Raw genomic sequence first — 14,260 nt, 5'->3', positions numbered from 1 at the left:
AAGCTCTACAAGTTCCAAAATCCAAAGCCATAAATGAAAACATCATAAATATATAATGAAAAATCCTAGCTCTAATTCCCAAGCTAGCCCTCACTCCGTCGCCTGAGCATCCTCAGCATCACCTGTATCAACATCTGCTCCCATGTAACAAGTCACACAATCATCGCCATACACAAACAAAAAGGGTGAGCTGAGAAAATAAAAACAATATATAAACATATATATATTATCACCAAATAAGTCATACACCCAATCTTATACACTCTACAAAGTTCTTGGCCAAGACCTTAACCTCAAGACTTTTCAGCCTTCAATCACACAAATGGTTGGCCTTGGACCCGGGAATATGATGCTCACACGAACCTGCCCACTCGTGGTCCTGCCTCTACGAACCTCCTCGCTCGTAGTCCTGCTCTACGAACCTTTCCGCTCGTAGTCCTGCTCTACGGACCTACCCGCTCGTAGTCCAACACATGTGATCCACCAGCCCCGTACCTCCCCGTGCATGGCATCTCTCAAGTGTGAGCACGGAACATACGAACCTACCTTGCTCATATCCCCACGCGAGAGTAACTGGATATGAACCTCCCCGCTCATATCATCACATGTTAACCACCATCCATGAACCTACCCACTCATGGCACAACATCTCCCGATCCAAGTATAGCATCATTGCTAAATCTCAACACAACACAAGTCACAGTCTACTGGATTTCCGCCTGGCGCAACACCAAGCACCGCCAGGCGAAACTGGTCCAGACCGCCTAGCGATACAGTCCTCTTCGCCAGGCGCCAGACTTGCGCGCAACCCCTGTTCTCTCTGCTATCGCCTGGCGGTTACCCCTTGCCGCTAAGTGCCACTCTCACACAAACCCACTGTTGTGGCGTCTACCGCCTGACGGGTCACACTCTGCTGCCAGGCGCACTTGTGACAATATTCCACCCCTGTTACGCTTATCGCCTAGTGCACCTATCGTGTCGCCAGGCGCCATATCAGAAACAACACTTTACTGGTTTTTAGCACCTCAATTAGTCTGATTTGCTGCATAACTCAATTCCAAGGACCAAATAGAGACTCCAACATTGAATCCTCATTATGGTTAGTCTACAACTATTGTATGTAATCAAGTACCTATACTTTACAATGATCAATCCATCTATTCAAGTTTTCTCAATTAACAAGAGAATTATCATAATATAGCAACTCCATCCACACCTATGGAAACAACTAGCATTTCAATACCTTTAATCACACCCCCAAATATACCACACTGTAATGACCAACACTTTCCTTTCAATAGTCTTAATATATCTTTATTCCATGCTTATAGGATTGTCCATTTCCATAATACCCAACACCTAATTATTTTCCAATCCCTTTACCACAGCCCCACTAAAGGACTCAAGATTCACACTCAATACCTGCATAATGCTTGTTTAACTCTTAGCTAATTTCTAATACCTCACACCTATTTCTTACCTCATCCAATTATTATAATCCAATCATTCTAAAGTCCCCATTTTAATCGTCTTTCTATGCCCAATTCAACCACAATTCATTCACAAATAATTTCTCCCCAAAACAGACTCACAAATCTTCCCAACAGCCCTGTACGCCGCTACCAGAATTTCATAGAACAAACCCTGGCCTCGCTATCGCCTGGCGGCAAGCATAGCTCCGCCAGGCGGTACAACAATACCCATTTAAATGCATAATCCTCCATACCTGCCAGTGACTTCAAGCCTTTTATGAATCCATCCTTGTTGCCTAACACACCAAATTGCAGTAATACATATATGATAAACTGGACTTTCTATTCGCAATCAAATTCTTAATGTCTTTACTTAGCTTTTATCTTCTAGAATTAACCCCAATTAAATCCCTTCTCACACTTGAGCATATGATCACAGATTTCTATACACGGTATGTCCGAAACTTTGCCATGCCCTAAATTCGGGTTAATTTCATATCAACAATGCACCCAATATGATCTACACACATCAATTTCAGAAACCACAATGATTTCCACACGAACAACATCAAAACAACCCAGAAAGAACGCGAACAATGTCGCGTCGCCTGGCAGATATCCATCACTGCCAAGCGATTCAAGCCAAAACAAGAACAACACCCACTACTGATGAGCCGCCTAACAGTAGGGATTAAACCGCCAGGCGGTTTCTGGGAAAAACCCAGAAACTCGATAAAACAATGCAGAAAACAGATGGAAACATGCAATTTCGATCATTCAAGGCACAATATGGTGAATATGATTAAAAACACTCGAAAACAACTCCCCTTACATGGAATTCTCGCTCCAATTGAGATTCTCACTCTCCTTGCACACCTTCTTCCCTTTGCTAAAAAGAAGCACTTCAACTCTTCTCTCCTTGGCCTCTTTCACGAACTAGAATCACCCCCTCTCACTCTCAGAATTGTCTGCACTTTCCCAGGTTAATTTTCCTCTCCTTCTCTATTCTCTCTCAGGCATAATGTGCCCTAATTGTTCTTTAATTTTCTAAAACAAATTTTATTAAATAAAAATTATGACTAAGGCCATTCAATGGATATTAACCCATTGTGTTTCAGCCCCTACGTTGCCTCTCCATTAGCTGCTAGGTTTCCCAATCCTTTCATATTCATGCCAAAAGAAATTAGCAAAAAGAGGATGAATTTGTCCTTAGCAAGGTTTGAACTCACAACCCTACAATCACAAAGCAAGTGCACAACAAATTCAATTAATCATGTTTTGTGATAATAACTCTAATTCTAAGGTTATGTTATCACGTCCCACATCCAAATATAGAGCATAAAAATTCATAAATTCATAAAAATCACGTCGAACTCAAGTCCTCACACATAATCAAAGTACTCTCAACCACTTGAGCTAGTACTTTTTCACATCATAGCAATCCGCATTAAATACTTTAAATGCTTCTATTACCCGCAATTATTAAATAATTATTTAATTAACTATTTAATTTTCTCGGGTATTACAGGGTCGATACAGTTTGTCGTGCCCGTTTGGGTTGTTGGACTTGTCTAGATCATTGGGCCCGTTCGGGTCATCGGGTCGTCAAACCCATCTGGGTCGTCGGGCCCTTTCAGATTTTTGGGCCCGTCTGGGTAGTTGGGCCTATCCGAATCATTGGGCCCGTCTAGGTCGTATGGCTCGTCTGGGTCGTCGGGCTCATCGGGTCCGTTTGGGTCGTAGGATCCATCTGGGTCATCGGGCCCGTTCGGGTCGTCGGGCTCGTTCGGGTCGTCGGGCTTGTTTGGGTCATAGGCCCCGTCCGGTTCGTCGGGCCCATCCTGGTCGTTGGTCTCGTTTGGTTGTCGAGCTCGTCTGGATCGTCGAGCTCGTCCATGTCGTCGGGCCTGTCCATGTTGTCGGGTTTGTCTTGGTTGTCAGCCCGTTCAGGTCGTCGGGCCCGTTCGAGTTGTTGCGCCCGTTTGGATCATCAGGCTCGTCGTTCTTGTCGAGGTCGTCGAGCAGGTCCGGGTCGTTCGACCTATTCGGGTCGTCGTGCTTGTCCAGTTCGTTGGGCCTGTCCCTTAAATAGTAATATATTTCAAAAAAATAATATATTTTTCATGTGGAAGATGAAAGCCCATGGGTTGGCCCTGGCCCATAGGAATTTTGTAGGGTTTTTGGCCCTATAGGCTTCTTTGTTGAGAGCTTTTTTTCAATGTGGGCTTTTTTGGCCCTAGCTCGCATGGGCCAGGGCCAAACCCTGTGGGCTGGGCCAAATTGACACCTCTATTTTTCACAATGGCTTTAAAAGGTAATTGGTATCCATTTTTGTGCTACATTGGTTTGTTGACATCGATGGTCCATTAGTTCATTGTTTGTTTTTGTATTAGTAGGAGTATGTCGGCATCTTCGTAGAGATTTATTGTGATTGGGCTTATTTCTTTCATTTTTCTTCTCTACGACACCATTGTGGAAATTTATTGTGATTGGGCTAGTTTCTTTCATTTTTCTTCTCTACATGAAACAATGAAGAAAGAGTTGATGTTTGGTGTCACTTCGGGATCGATGCTTTTGTGCTTTTATACCTAATGGTGTTTTTTTCCACCCTTTTGAATCTCTGTAAGAACGCACCTCAGATCTACAATCCGCAAGGAAAAAAAATTATGGGTCGCTTTCATTTCCTTTAATCTACCAAGAAGAGATTTTTTTATTTGGTTATCGCTATGGTGAGAAGCTTCCGTAGATGGGTGTATGGGTGCGAAGGTTTCAATTTCAGAAAAACAACCCTTGCATTTGATGACTGACCTAACAAAAAATAAACAGGACAAACTAATTCTGCAACATAAGTGTGATACAATGAACAAATAAGTAAATAAGTGGGAAGTTAGGTTTTACTTTTTGTACAATTTTGTAAAACTTTTACCCATCAATATTTGTTGGTAGTCTAATGAGATATATTTCCTATGCACCACGAATTTCATTAAAAGTCACAAAAATCAACTCTCATCGCTTGCATTGGGTGACTGGCTTGAAAATAAAAATACGTCAAACCAAATATGCAACGTGAACAAATAAGTAGGGAGCTACATTTTACTTTTTGTATACTTTTTTAAAACTTTTACCAATTAATTTTTTTTTGTCTGTGGTAAAACACTCCCAATTGTGCCATACAACCACGACACAAATCCGCCTAAAGCAAACCAATCCACCATTAACCACGACAAGACCTCCATTTTCATGCACCTGGAGAACTCACCTCTATTACGCACACTATGAGCAAACCCTAACGCAGAACCATTGTCATCACTAGGGATGTTAACGGGGTGGGTAAGGTACGAGTAGTAGCTCCCCCGTACCCTATCTGCTGGATAAATATCCACCCCGTACCCGTACCCATATCCGTCGGGTATCCGTTATGCGGGTACCCGCCTATTTCTTTTATACCCGCCGGTATCCACGTTTAGTTACAAAATTATTTTTAAAAAAATATATTTAATCATAAATTCAAATAAAATAAAATAAAATACATCAATGTTATAAATTTTAAATAAAGTTCAAATAAACTCAAGTTCATACAAGTCCAAATAATTATAAAAGTAAATATAAAATGATGTTCAACACAATGGAAATTCTTTAATTAGTGTTTTAATCAACAAGCCCACTTTCTCCGATTGATTCCTGAAAAATAAACAAATTAACTAAATAATAAACCTCAACTGCCATGTACCAAGTATTCTTATTTTGATTCCATCATTTGACAACAAGCATACCATAAACACCATTGTCTATATAGGGCTTGATGTATATGCTCAATTTCAAAGAAAGGAAAGAGAAGAATGTCAATGGGTGTACCTGGAATAAGACAATGTACCAATACTTGAAGCTAGAAGAATGAAGATAAAAGACAAGACAAGATGTGCAGCTTAGAAAAAATTAGGTCAGAATGTTTTCTACTAATATATATATATATATATATATATATATATATATATATATATATATATATAAGGGTATTTTTATGAATTAAAGTTTAGCGGGTACGGGTATCCACGGATATGGATACTATGATACTCGTACCCGCCCCGTTAACATGCGGGTATAAAAAATACTCGTACTTGCAGGTAGTGCATATCCATTTTTAATATTTGTTTCCTACTCGTTGCGGGTTTTATCCGCGGATACCGGCGAGTACAATTTTTTTTGACATCCCTAGTCATCACGAACACAAATCGCACTTGTATCGTTGTGCCACTGTCAACTATCACACAAAATGTATTAACCACCTGTAGTAGTTCGTTTTCCAACATAGCGACGAAGCCTGTGTCCAAGCCAAAACCATCGTGAGCCAACTTAGGACTTCGACACACCTTAGCAATAACCAAATAAAAAAATATCACTTTTTGGTTGATTAAAGAGTTCTTGCAGAGATTCAAAAGGGGATAAAAACACCATTCTGGAGAAAAACACAAAGGGGTTGATCTCAAAGTGAGACAAAACATCAATTACTTCATCGTTGTTTCATGTGGAAGACAAAATGAAGGAAACAAGCTCAGTCACAATTAACCCCATAGCGACGCCGACATACTCCTACCAATGCAAGAACAAACAACGAACCAATGGACCATAAAGGCCAACGAACCAATGCAACACGGAAATGGAAGGCACACACAAGCAAATGGAAGGCATAAATGGAAAGTCATAGCGACTCTATACCAAGTACCTTTGAAAGCCATTGTAGAAAAAATGGAACCATAGTCAATACTTTAAAAAATAAATTAAAAGTTACTTTAAAAAAAACATGTAAGCCCGTGTCAAAAGTGTGTCAAAATATCATTTCCAAAAAAATAATGCTTAAGTGTGTTCCAGGTGACATCAATTGTCCTGTTACAGAGGCCAAGTGGGCAAAGTCACAATCGAATCGTGACATTTAAGTCTTACTCTCTTAAGTAAAAAGAGTTCCCCCTGACTAATGACTATAACTTTTTGCCTAGTGCGCCTAGTAGGAAATGTTGGGCTAATAAAAATAACACGTTTTGAAAAGTCCCACATTGCCTAGGATAACCTAAGGGGTGGGTGTTAGTGACTATATAATGGGCTCTAAGTCTAAGTCTAGGATAACCTTGTGTTTATTTTATTTAGATATATCATGTCAACAGGGCGGGTAAGGTACGGGAAATAGCTTTTTCGTACCCTAGCCACAGAATAAATATCTGCCATGTACTTGTATCCATATCCGTGCAGATATCCATTATACGGGTACCCGCATATTTTTTTAATATCGGATATCCACGGGTACTCGCAGGTATTTACCATAAAAAAATTTAATATTTAACAACATATTTTAACTATAAAATCACATAAAAATACAATGCATAACATTCATAAATTTCATACAAAGTGCAAATAATCCATTTAAATATTATTGAATGACAGTTTACAAAGAAATGAAGATTCTTTAAAACCAATTGATAAAATATAACACATTCAAAATCAATGTGTTAATGTTTCAATCACGTTTTTTTAATTTACATGAGAGTATAGCGGGTACGGGTATCCATAGGTATAGATACTATGATACTCGTACCCGCCCCATTAACATGCAGGTATAAAAATACTCACAAATATTCATTTTTTATCTGTTGCGGACTTTATCTACGGATACCCGTGAGTATGAATTTTTTTTTACATCCCTAGATATATATGTGATTTCCTTTATTATTACTGTTATACTAAATTATGTATTCATTTTTATTATATTAATAATACTAATTAAATATATAAATTTTTTGTGTATTATTTTGACTCCTAAATAAATATTGGTCTAAGATCGGAGAGGTAGAGAAAGGTAAAGGAATGTGATGGAAAGTAAAGAAAGATAGAGAAGAAAAAAACCAAATAATTTCAAGATAAAAATAACTTAAATAACATGTTTATAAAGACATTCATCTCAATTCAACCTAATGAAATCGATTGAGTTTTTTTTTTCTCTAAAAGAAATAATGATTCAATCGAATAAAAATAATACAAAACTCAACTGAAAAAGAAATATAAAACTCAATTAAATTAAAAATTATAAAAGTAAAAAAATCTAAATATAAATACTAAATTACTAATTAAACTTAAACATATCCATTAGATAATTACTTAAAATATAATATTTATGCACGAGATAATTAATTATATTTGTCCCTTACCACTTTTTACTCCAAGCGTTGAGTCATTTACTAACGTTTCTCTCTTTTCAATACCAACCATGTCACTTCCCTTTTTCCTTCTTGCTTTTCATGTAAACCAGTAAAAGATCAAATTTAATATTTTATAATAATTTTTTCAACTTGGAATCATTGACTCTTTTCTTCCTTGATTTTGTATGTGGGTTTGAACAATTGGTTAAAGATATGGTAAAAACTTCCATTTTTTCCATGGTATGGATTTGAATTTATCGAAATCACTTGTACAATATTAAATGGTTCTATCTGGTACGTTGGTATGAAAAACAAAAAAAAAAAAACTTTAATAACTAATTTCTGACATCGAAAAATTAATAAATATTCTGTATCAATATCACACTTATTATAGAATGAGCTATTCTGTATATTTAAAATAAAAAAGGAGAAAACATATATATTCCCAAAAAGAGGAAAATATAATTCACTAAAATGAGCTATTCACACATAGTGAAATCCCTACCAATTTCTTTGTCAGTCATAGTTTAACAGAGAAGGAATCTATATTCACTATCACAATTGTACTTTGAACAGGTCAACATTTGGAAAGTAACATGAAAATATCTCCAACTAACATATAATTCAGAAAAAATATACACTTTTTTTGTAGTTCACTTGCGAGATATGTCATGCTTACATGCTTAAGGTACAAACATAACCGAAAAGTTCATCACGCAACTAAATTGGCAAAGATAAAATGCTACTTTTAGTGCTGAACGTTTACTTAAGTAGTTAATTAGTACCCAAAAGATAGATTTGTAAGGAAATTAATAAAAAAGAAGATTAATTTTAATTAGTAGTATGAAGTTCTTGTGGAATATTATATGATTTGAGAATCGAATCTTTAAACCACTTTTGTACGAAATCAAATCATACCAAATCATAAAACACTTTTCTACAAAAAAAAATGAAAAAGAGAAAGACGGTGGTAGATCCACCATAACTTTTTTTTCGTGGTGTTTTCTATTATTCTCGTTTTGAAAACCGATGGGTATATTCATTTGAAAGTTGGAATCAATATATCAGGATGATCAACGACCATAGACCACACACCTTGGAAATAGGCAAAGGAGAAAGACAAGAACAAGAGATGTTAAGGTTTAATCATTAACCTAATCCTGTTTTATTAATTTGACGGTAACAAAAAACTATAAACTTTAGCGGTTAAACTAGTAAATTTAGTGTAGTTTCATCTCTGTCTTTGTTATCTTCCGAATCTGTTTATAATTAAAATTTGCAGTTTTTTTACACATAACATCAAAATAGTAAAGTACAGATAAAAAAGAGCACCAAATTAAAACAACAAGCGTGGACCTGAAGACACATAAAACTCCAAAATTGTTTTTCTTTTTTATAAATTTGAAACATGGAATGAATTTTATATTGAAATTAGAAGCAGGGTACTTGATTATTATTTTTTTTTTTTTTTGTTTGCTTTGTTTTGAAGTTGTGTAGGATGTGAGAGAGATAATTTGAATGGATAAATACAAGAAACAACGTTTGAAGTTGAAAATAAATGTACAGTGGGCTTAGATATTTTGGGAGATATTTTGGGTTTGAGATCTTTCCGGAGCAACTTCAGTGTCTCTTCACAAAGCGACCCTACAACAAAAATATCGGAAAAAGCTGCTTTCATAACAAAACAAACAAAATGACCATACTGCAAAACCCAATGCCACCAAAAAGAAACACAAAAAATTCAAAAGTGAAACCTTGATTCTTGGTCTTTTATCAGCGTTTAGTTTCCGAACTTGGTATCTTATCTTCTTTGCGAACAATCTGTTCTGACGTTTCTCTTTGTATCTAAGAACACTTGCTTCTCTTCTCGCTCTCTCTTCTTCCAACACCGGCACTTCTCCATTCTAAACAACAATTATACCATTCATGGCTACTCTCTTAATATGTATGTATATTACCAAACACAAAGTGAACAAAAATATCTATTCTAGATAGCAAAACTAACGTTGGACTTATCCAAAAATAAATAGACATACCCTAAAACTTTGTATCTAAGAATTTCAATCACTGCATATCAACCAGTTCATATATATCAAACACTTAAAGAAAGAGTACCATATTTATATGACAGTAAAAGAATTGGAGATATGAATATGAGAGTGTTGTAAATACTAACATAGTAGCCATTGTTGGTTGCCAAGGAAAGAGAACAGTCATCAGCCCATAGAGAGCCTCGGTTAGACCATGCATCCAAAACCTCTTGATAGTTCAAGTTCAAGTTCAAAGCCACCATCTTTTCATCATCCATTTCCCAAAACCCAACAATGTTTTCTCTCTTTATCTGCTGCTCCTCAAAAGGGTACCGGTTCGTGCTCTCTGTTACCTGTTCTTTTCCTTCGTTTTCGTCTTCTCCTTCCTCTTCAATGGGAGCAAATTCCTCCCATTCCATGAAATCCCAATGGAGTTCGCCACTTGAAGAGTCTTGTTGCAGCAACTTTTGTTCCTCTTTGGAGTTGAAGACCCCTTCCAGTTCCTCCAAAATATTGAAATCTTCATAGCTGTAAGATTGGTCAGAATTTGGTAAAACGGAGGTGATGGCTTCTGGTACCTCTTGTTCTTCTTTCTTGGGACTTCTGAGTAGTGAAGTGCATCCCATCTTATCTCAACCAAGTTTCTCTCTCTCTTCCTCTCTCACGCTCTCTCTCTCTCACTTTCTCTCACCTTTGGACTTTGTAATTGCATAATAATAATGCATGTGCTCCTACCGTACGTTATGTAACTATCAATAGGATGAAGTAGGCATGTTATATAGTGGGAACAATCACTATGAAATAATTGACCTTCTATCCCTTCATTTGCTCCAAATTTGTTTAGTCTTTGATTACTTACTTGCATATTCTTTACGTTTAATCCTCTTAATAAACTGTTAATTGCTTAAACTTTTTCATACATTTTCTTAACTCAATTTAATTCATATATATATATATATATATATATATATTATTTTAATTTTATAGACTAAAGGTGTTTAAATGTGTTTATTATAAGACTAAAACATAAATTGCAAAATAATGTGAGTTATGTTGAGAGTGTGAGGAGTGTGTGTCACACCTCTTCTTTACCTGTAAGATGTGAAATATGTGTGATAGGTGGATCGGGTGTTTTTGGTACATCATAATCAACCTAATGTTAATTTTTAACATTTTTACCTACTTAACCTAAATAGTAACCAAAATTTAATATGAAAAGACATATGGATTGCAATTAATTTTTGAAACATAGGAATGAGGTTATTTTTAGACAAAGAAGAGTGAGCTTTTTGTTTAGCTCAGTTGAGCATGTGATCTTGGATAAAACACAAGATCTCAAAAGTTAATTTCTCTTATAGTGATTGGTGTTTATACCCTTACTTATGCTTAAAATTTCCATGAATTGCTAATTTCTGTGTGTTTATTGTTGTCTTATGTGTTAAAATAGCATTAGATATGTCAAAATAACAAAATGAAGGCTTGGAGCATGGTTACAAGGGGAGATACATAATGATAAATATGCAACCATTTTTTTTATGAAGTGAAGAAAAAACACCAAAAACACCAAGTTTGGCCACTATGAAAGGCATGCTAAAAACACAAGGATTTGTGGCATAGTTCGGTTATCTTTTTTGTTTGTTTTTGCACACTAGGCTCCTTATGTATTGATGTATCTTTGGTGGGTTTTGAATCATGAGCAGGGTTTATTTGTTGAATCATAACCAAACCTATATACTGAACTTCATGTGGGAAGTTTTTTTAAGCAGATGTTCTCTTTGGATCTTTACACATCTTATGTAGATGTCTAACATGTGTAATTTTTGTAAAAGAGTTAGAATACCCATAAATGCTATATATATATATATATATATATATATATATATATATATATTCATTTATGATAAGTGTGAAAAATAGTTATTATTCATGTTTGATTGAACATCTTAATTGTATTCATTCATGTGTTTTGTGGAAAGATTTAGGATGTTTTTAGGTTTTTTTAAGATAGATATACTTTGTCTTTTTCTGGAGATTATTGTATAGGAAAGTGAAGGATTGCAGAAGAAGGGAGAATTGCTTTGTTAGGACCTTGTCGCCCAACGAGCATGTCTTTTCGCCTAGTGAGATTGTTCGTTCGTCCAAGGAGAATGTCATCTCGCCCAACAAGAATGTTATCTCGCCCAGTGAGAATGTCATCTTGCCTAGTGAGAATATCATCTCGTCCAGCGAGAAGATAGTTTCTAAAGTGGTTAAAGTTTCAGAAGTTACACGAAATATGTGTGTTGGTGTGTGGAAACACAACAGAGCCAGAAAAACACGGGAAAGTTCTTTCTAGGGCAAGAAGAACTCAAATTCCTTCATTCATTCCATCAATTTCATCCAACTTTTGTGCTCTAGATGTTTAGGAGTGACTAAACTCCTCTTTCATTGAGATTGGATGTAATGAACTTGTACTCTTTGTAATTTTCCTATACAATTTAATCTTTATCTTTGTCTTTGTCTTTGATAGAACAACCATGAGATTGGGTTCTAGGAATAGATGTAACCTCTAGGTCATTCCAGACATTGTATCTTAATGTAAGTCTTGCGTTATAATAGTTAAGGAATTAATGTTTTGGCACATTAATTGACTTAGAACTAGCCTATAAGGAATTAGGGCTAGTATGTTTATGATATGGATGTTTGAGCAAGATAAAGATATTGTGTAGGAAATATTGCAATATTATGGTTCATAAAATTCGATCTTAGTGAAGTCTTTCCTAAATTATTTTATAACTTTATTGTTTAGTAATTTTGTATGTATATCTTGTGAATTAAATCAACAATTAATGTTGTCACCATTGCTAAGATTAGTAAATAATTATAATTAGACAAACAAATACAAATCTTTCAAGAAAACTATACTTGAACTTCTATTTTAGTACTTGTAACTAATTGGTACATTTATCAAAAAATTAATAATTTATTCTTTACTAATAAAAAAAAATCTATAGATGTGAAGAAATGATAAGCTATTTGAAAACGAAATAGAAAAATGGTCTACTTGACATCATGAATCATGCATAAATCTAAATCGACACCAAACAAAATGGAATGTGTTCAACCTAGCGTACATTTTATCGACTTTCTTGTTGTTTAATTATTGTCATTAATGTTCCTATTATTATTGCTAAGAAAATTATATCATAATGTATAAGACTGATTTGGCGGTGCAAGTGGAAAAGATGGAGATAAGTTGTGGGTCCGAGTGCTCTCTAGTCATAAAATGGCATATAAATAATTAATATTTTCTGATGAAAAAAAAAAAATAACGCTATATTACCTTTAGAAGTTTGGGAAGTTAAAATTGCAATAAGGTTTATAATAATTAGAGAGGACAAATAAATCTGTTCCGTGAATATTGTTAGAATCCGTCTTTGTTTTGATGAAAAATCTCCATATTGATTTGAATATGAGAAATTTCTTACTTTTTCAGTTGGATTTGGGAATGAGTATAAGAATGTACATATCTCTACCATAATACTTGTTCTCACCATATCTCTGTCAACATTTAAATTATTAAATATTCACAATTAATTAAGTTAATATATATATATAGGGTATCCCCATTTAAATTTTTTACTTATTATTATTAATTTTTGTTTCATTTGATGAACTCTTTTCTTTCGCTAAAACAATGTGTTACTTCTCAACCATTGAGTATATATATTGATATTTGAAAAGTTTTCTTAAATCTCTAAAGTATTTTTCATCTTATCATACCCTTAATTATACATTTGTTTCTTTTTGTGCGATTTCTTTCAATAGTCTCTCTAATTGTTTATAAGACACACATTTGTTAATTTTTTAATATTTTTATTTGTTGTTTATATTTTCATCATGTAAAATACTATTTCAATATATTTTATCTAATTATTTTTTATTTTCTAAATCATTATCAATTATACTATAATTTTTTTACTATAATTGTATAAATAATTTTTATTTACTACAATATAAACATTTAATGTAATTGCCATAAATATTTTTTTATCACCATCCAACATATATTGGAGTTCAAAAGATATAAGATCTATGTTAAAATTTTATTATTTATTCTTTGCGTCATTTTAATCAAGTGATGTATTAGTGTATACAAAAGAGATTTATTAGAATTTAAAAAATTGAAGTAAACAAAAATTTAAAATATATTTTAATTTGAATATTTGTTTTCCTTTTATATTTTCTTTAAAAATATTTTTAAATTTTATCAACTAGGTTTCATTAATGTTTGAAAATTCAATAAATGTTTTGGTTTTCATGAAATTTTATTTTGTATTCTAATCTAAAATGTAAGCAATTATATATTTTTTTCAAATTATTTGATAAACATCCTCCTAATATTGAATATTTGATAATATTATGTTTTCTTTACTGTAATTTTTTATTATTTTATAAGAATTAATTAAAATTAACATTGAAGTAGTAAGAAAACAGATACAGGTATAGGTACAAGATTATACCCGTTATTTGGTGGGAATAGGGATGGGACAAAAATTTGATACCTGTTTTTGGGTATAAGAATGAATTT

The 14,260-nt window shown here is 34.2% G+C and overlaps 1 protein-coding gene across 1 annotated transcript; it reads right to left on the bottom strand.

Annotated features, from left to right (window-relative positions):
- Positions 1 to 9,161: 9,161 nt before the first annotated feature.
- On the bottom strand, positions 9,162 to 10,438 carry LOC114193804 (CCT motif family protein). The gene is made up of 3 exons (XM_028083746.2): positions 9,837 to 10,438; positions 9,415 to 9,564; positions 9,162 to 9,304 (listed from the first exon to the last, which is right to left on the bottom strand). Exons 1-3 carry the CDS (start codon positions 10,314 to 10,316, stop codon positions 9,281 to 9,283), a joined length of 654 nt encoding a protein of 217 aa, XP_027939547.1. The 5' UTR covers positions 10,317 to 10,438; the 3' UTR covers positions 9,162 to 9,280.
- Positions 10,439 to 14,260: the final 3,822 nt, after the last annotated feature.

This window comes from Vigna unguiculata, chromosome 8 (assembly GCF_037176805.1).
Source record: "Vigna unguiculata cultivar grain cowpea cultivar isolate G323 ecotype 2 chromosome 8, ASM3717680v1, whole genome shotgun sequence".
NCBI classification, from domain to species: domain Eukaryota; kingdom Viridiplantae; phylum Streptophyta; class Magnoliopsida; order Fabales; family Fabaceae; genus Vigna; species Vigna unguiculata.
The sequence above is the reverse complement of the archived record's forward strand: the minus strand, read 5'-3'. Positions and strand labels throughout refer to the sequence as shown.